At 44.6% G+C, this 6,418-nt stretch overlaps 1 protein-coding gene across 10 annotated transcripts in view; it reads left to right on the top strand.

Annotated features, from left to right (window-relative positions):
• The window catches only part of meis2a (Meis homeobox 2a), a 78,174-nt gene extending 72,084 nt beyond the window's left edge, over positions 1-6,090 (top strand). For 4 of the 10 annotated variants that reach the window (XM_070921072.1, XM_070921068.1, XM_070921070.1 and 1 more), the window contains 2 exons: positions 1,574-1,663; positions 2,153-2,211. In XM_070921072.1, the coding sequence (XP_070777173.1) occupies positions 1,574-1,663; positions 2,153-2,211 (149 nt within the window). Of the gene's footprint in view, positions 1-1,552; positions 1,668-2,152; positions 2,212-5,524 lie in introns of those variants that run through there. The other 6 variants (XM_070921067.1, XM_070921069.1, XM_070921074.1 and 3 more) reach the window with 4 other exon arrangements.
• The last annotated feature ends 328 nt before the right edge of the window (positions 6,091-6,418 follow it).

Raw genomic sequence — 6,418 nt, forward strand, 5'->3', positions numbered from 1 at the left:
CCCTTCATCCCCTTTTCCATTTTCTCCATGAGATGTGTTCACCAGTGGTGCGGGCCGTTTGCTGATTGACTCTAATTGGAGATTTCCCAGTCTAAGTGGAGAGAGAGGTATATTAGCACTCTCTCTGTGAATTACTAATTGGACACAAGAGGAGTGCCAGAAACGCTAGCAGCATTTTATGAGTTATCTACTTTTTTTTAGGCTGTTTTGTTTTTATTTTTTTTCCAGTTCAGGGTTTGGGGGGGTTCCCTTCCATGCTTTTTCTGCTGCGTTTTTTATTTTATTCCCCCAAGAATAACTGTTCTGAATTTTGATCATAAGCAGTCATTCAGCAAATTTCAAATACCAAGACTGCTACGTAGCTACTTAGTCAAATGTTCAGTTTAACAGTACCAATTAATGTATTTTCAGTCATGAAAACTGCCTTTAGGAGGGAGAATGAGTTTTATATGGTGCCTTGATTAAATTAAATCTGATGTTTTGATTTAACGCCAATCCAAGGAGGGATTTCCATTTCTTTAAAACAGATTATAGAAAGCTTCAGATTGTTAATTGATAGAACATTTATTTTCCATATTTATTGTGGTCAGATTACAGAAAAGCTCAAACTGAGTAGTCAACATGCCACTGTGTGATCCTGTGGAATGATACAGTCACCCTAAGCTTCATTGACTATGGTATTACCAAAAAGAAGCAAAGTAATTTGTCTCGTTGAGGGAAAAGCTGTTTTTGTTGATTAGCGAGCTCCCCGTCTTAAAAAAAACGGGTCTCTATACAACCGAGGTGGAGGTTGTTCAAATGAACACGAGCCATGAATAAAATGGGACGCACTTAAACAAATGTGGGTGACTCTTTCTACAATTACTGCGGTCTTGTGTGGAATATTTGTCAGCATGCAACCCATGTGTGCCAGTCAACAATCTCTACAAAAACAGCATGACTAACAGCTCCCCTAATCTTTACGAATTAGAGGGTTAGATTATCCAAGATAATACTGTTAAAGTCCTAGAATACACTGTTTTCTACAGAGCATTAGTTCATCAGGGCTAATATTAAAACAAGATACAACTTGCTGTTGTAAAGAGTAAATTGCTGCTGTCTCTCCTGTATCATAACAGATAATCAGGTAAATCATTCATAATATTGAATGATTTGGCAGTTTTGGGATTATCTACATGTTTAGGATTATATGTTATGTTTAAAATGATGTGAGTATGACTACTGATTTGAATACTGACTGGGTGAATTCTTTTCATCCTGTCAAACTGCATGCCTTCTCCTCTTGGTTTAGAGAACAATGTATCTCCTGTGAGTGTGGTTTTGAATGACACTGGCTGTGTGTGTGTCTGTGTGTGCGTGCGCGTGCTTGCATGCATGAGGACCTACTGTATGCGTGTTTGCATGCCACGCGTCAGTCAGTGCGGTCCACAAACATGAGCACAATGTCTTACAGTATGTTTGGGCTGAAGCTGGGACAATTGCTGATTGTCTGGTGTGTTTTCTCTTCTTCTTCCCCCTCCCTTTTTCATGTCCACGTTTTGACTACAATCAGGTTTTCTTCTTGATCCTTCAGTGAGCCAAGGAGCAGCGTACAGTCCAGAGGGCCAGCCAATGGGCAGCTTCGTGCTGGATGGTCAGCAGCACATGGGGATCCGACCAGCTGGTAAGTCCTCCTTCGTCCCTCTTCCCTCCCATCATGCCTGCTTCACCAGACACCAGTTTCACCCTCAGTTATCGCAGAGCTGATCAACACCGATCCTCTTGTCTGTAGCATGAGATTTAGTGACCTCAGCACGGAGCAGGTCCCCAAGTCAGCCACGTAAACCTAATACTAACAAGTGTTACACAACCACAATAACACTCCTCTTTAAAAGTCCCCTCACCGTTCCCCAGACTGTCTTCTGCTTGTCTTGCTTGTTTTTATTCTCTCTAATCTAACACATCTGGGGAAATCCTTCACAAATGATCATAACAGAGGGATTCGTGGGGATGCAATGCAAAATAAAAACACTTCATCTTTTACTTCCCCCTCCCTCATCATTTTCCATCTAATGCTGACCAACCTCATCCTCTCTATCAGTGGGTCTCCTGTGACCTCTCTGTGGTTCAAACTCCTGCTGACCCTTTTCTGGCGTTTATCTCTTCTTTCTAGGGCCTATGAGTGGAATGGGGATGAATATGGGCATGGATGGGCAATGGCACTACATGTAACCTCCATCTTGTAAAGCAAAACGCAAAGAAAAAGGGGGAAGTAAGTACTGGGCTTTTTTCCTTGTTATTTTACACTTTGGGGCTGTGGGTTTTATTCTTTTCACCCACAATTCCCTTTCACTTCACCCGCACCACCCCTTCTTACCCTGGCTGTAACTTTACAGCAATCTCCAACCCCCTACTCCCCAAGCATCAACAACTGTGAGCTAGCATGCATGGGTGTTTTAGCAAGATGCTTTAAGGGGTGGGGGTAAGGGGGGGGGGGGGTGAATTAAAGACTTGGGAAAAAGGGGGGAACTGTCCTGGGACAGTGAGGACCCGACTTGTGGCGCCAGACAACAGGAACAACAACAGAAGAAGGAGGGAAAGAAACAACCTGGCATGGCATGCACAAATTTATTTATCACAACAGCGCCATCGCTCTCCCCATCCCGGACAGCCAATGCAAATGTTGGACATTTAGGGAAAAAATAACATCTCCTGGGGAAGGGGCTGACGGGGAGAAATTAAGCAGGCTCCAGTGAAGCGATAAAGAAGGAGAAGTGAAACTGTCCTCCGAGTGACATAAATCTGTCTGGGGAAGGATTGATGCCCAAATTATCTTATATGCAAAGACGGGAACACCGCAGTACATTACGGTCTCTGAGCGAGATATACGGGCCGTGGGTGACATGGCCGATCCTTCACTGGGGGTTTGGTTTGAGCTGTGTAAAGGGAGGAATGAGAGTGCGTGTGTGTGTGTGTGTGTGTGTTGGGGGGGGTGCTGTGTGTTTTGATTATTTTTTACTGGAGGGAGATGATTTAAGGGGGGGGGCGGGGGCCAGTGACTAGTCTGACCTGAGACTCACAGACAAGAGCAGCGAGACATTGAGATAAATTTATAAGGTTGTAGACACAAGCATGACTGCATCTAAAAGAAGGGGGATCTCTCTCACACATACAGATACAGTCTCTCTGTGTGTAGTTGTTTTTCTGGCTATCTCACACACACACACACACACACACACACATACACACACACAGTCCCTACACAGCTAAATGGCGGCAGTCTGATTAAGCTGGCCATTCCACCTCCCGCTAGTGCCACAGTGCTGACATTTGAAAAATCAAGACATATCACATCCCAAAGGCGGCAGGGCAGAAGAGATTTTATTTTAACACCTAAACTCCCTTACCCAATGAGGCACAATATAATAACACTTACCTTGATTAAAAGAACCCTTTATATGTAAATGGAGACTGGATTTTCAAAAGGGTCACAGCGGCAATTCTGCCGACAAAGATCATTTCACCCCTCTAGTCCAGGCTTCCTCTCGCTCTCTCTCCTCCTCTGTGTCTCTTGCTCGTTCTCTCATCCCCTCCTGTCTTTGCTAATGGCAGCAAAAAAAAAAAAATCAGGAAGCAATGTTCCCTAAAACAGCCACACAGAGACAACATTTGCTCAGGTTGGCTAATTCTTAATATAGGGCTATATAATTTTGAGACTATTTAATTACGTAACATACTTTATGCTTCATGACCAATTACATTAATAGCTTAATACAGAGGAATATTATCCTCTCTTGATTTGATTACACAGCCACACAATATGGTATATTTGGTACTTAATTATGACCAGCCATTGAGCAGGACCGCTGTGCCATAACAGAAGTACAGCACAGCCAGCGAGGGAGGCAGGCATTCAGAGATGGGGAGAGAGAGAGGGGCCCAGTCTGTCCCCAGTTATTGTCTTCAGATGGTTTTACCACTCTTGTTAATAAAGGAGGGGGGGGGTCTCAGATCTACTTAACGGAATGACTGCAGCTTACAAGACTGGAGATTACCAGCTTACAGTGTCAAAAACGTCTGCTAGGCCTTTTAACAGGAGCTACTCCAGGTTATACAGAGGTGAGGGCACCCATCATACCCCCAACACCCTGAATGATTTATTTATTTTATGACCCCAGTAGTGAGGTTTTAAGAGACCTGCTCTGACAAACATGTGCATTTCAAATGAACTGACATGGAAAGGGGAGTATTAGAAAATGGTACAGCTTTCAACCAATGAGGCTGGTCATTAATCTTGGCCTTTGCTGTCCCTTTTTTTCCTCTCTCCTTTCTGTCCTCCTCCTCTTCTTCCCCTCACCGGGGCCCTCCAGTGTAATTTCTTAATTGCAGTGTACTAAGGTGGAGGAATGCGGAGAGTGAGCATGCCTAGTGACCTTGCAGCGACCTCTCCCCTCCTATTACAGCTTCTAATCCCCCAGGGGTTCACATTACAAAGCAGGTCGGCCCAGACCCAATCCCAGACCCAGGCCCCCTGGCTCCAGCGAGACCCCCTGCTCTCACTTGTCTCTCCCCAAGGTCCAGGCCTCTAGACCAGCCATGTTCCCATACTCCAGTCCCTGGCTCCAGGAACCCCCCCCCCCCCCCCCCCCCCCCCACCACCACCACATCTTACTTTTTTTTTTGTCCTCCTTTCTGATTACAACAAACAGCCGTGTGAAAAGCCAAACAGTGGCACTGCTGAGCCAGCTCTGTGTCCTGGGTCCTGTCACAGTGTGAGAGATGCCAGCATGCTGGGGTCTCCACACATATGAAGTGGAGTCCATCTTAAGGGACATCAATACACCCCACCTGCTCTTCCTTTCTTTTCTCTTTTTACTTCCTTTTATCTTTGCTCCTCTGTCTCGCTGATGTTTCCTGCTCTTTTTTTCTACCTCCACAACCCAGACTCCATCCATTTAAGAGCAGTACTTTGTTTTGCGTAAAAATGCTTTCATTCAGGGGGTGGGTATGAAGCCTGTAACGCTCGCTGTCTTGGTGATACAGCTAACTGAGTCCTAAATTATTTAATAACTTCTTTAAGGGATTCTAAATCAAATATGTTCGCAGAGGCACGTCCCCATGAGAGATTGCCTGCTCTGTTTGTCACTAAAGTCGGCTGGGGAATTGACTGTTCCACTTGTAAAAGTATTAGCACTTCTCCACATCAATACGGCTGGTTGGTTTTCCTCACATCCTCCAGGACTACAGTGTCTGTGGATGACCGAGGATCATTTTCCCAACCTGAGACCTGACCACAACGCTATTGGGCATTGTAAACCACTCACCATGGCCTGAAATAGCCCAGTGCAATAATGTCTGTCTTTACTTGTCGAAGCTGAAAAAGTGCCGTAGTCACAGTCGTAAAATCCGCTAAGCTCTCTGTTGTTGAAGTTGTTTTCAAATTGAATTATGAGTTGCTAATGGGGAAGGAGCATGTCAAAGCTGCTGTGATAAAAATAGTTTTATTGACTGTAAATTAATTTCTCTGTTTCTGTCCTTCCTTCAGGTCTGCCAGGCATGCCAGGGGAGTACGTACCTCAGAGCGGTCCTATGGGCATGAGCATGGCCCCGCATACTTACACCAACCCTCATCAGATGACCTCTCACCCCTCCCAGCTCCGACACGGACCCCCTCTCCACGCGTACCTGCCCGACCACCCCCACCACGCCCACCACCCTCACCACCACCATCCCCACCACGCCATGCTGATGCATGGAGGACCCTCGTCGCACCCAGGAATGGCCATGTCTGCACAGAGACCCCCTTTGCTCACTCCCATTGACCCCAGTACTGGAGGACAAGGCCTGGACATCCATGCCCAATAGTATAAGGGAACTTTGCTACCACGACAACAGCAGCTACTACAAGAAAACAGTTTAGAAAAAAAAGAAAGCAGCAGCCCACAATAAATCCTATTTTGAGACTATTTTTAAGAATAAAAAGCGAACCCTTTTGACCAGAATTTGACACTAAAGAAACAGAATTCCAGATGAGCTGTGATAACTCTTTTTCTTTTTTTTTTTTTTTTTTTTTTAGACTTGTCAATTTTGTTACTTTCATCCAAACGGAGGACCAAGCTGACAAGAACACTTTGTAAAGTCTTGGGCTTTTGGTAAAGATCAACGGAGGATGTTTTGACGTATACACGTGTGCAAAGAACGGACAGATGCACGCACTCGAAAAACACACACTTTTTCGCACACTCACGCTCACACACCATCATAAACATGTTCAGTACACTTTCATGTGACGCGCTCAAACGCTTCTAAAATAAAATCACTCTGGAAGATTTAAAAAAAAAAAAAAAAGAAACAACAGAAAGACTCCAAGAGTTATAACTACTGTAGTATAAAAAGTATAGATAAATAAGTTAAAACTTGTGCATTTTTCGTTGATCAC

This window comes from Enoplosus armatus, chromosome 15, assembly GCF_043641665.1.
Source record: "Enoplosus armatus isolate fEnoArm2 chromosome 15, fEnoArm2.hap1, whole genome shotgun sequence".
NCBI classification, from domain to species: Eukaryota; Metazoa; Chordata; class Actinopteri; order Centrarchiformes; family Enoplosidae; genus Enoplosus; species Enoplosus armatus.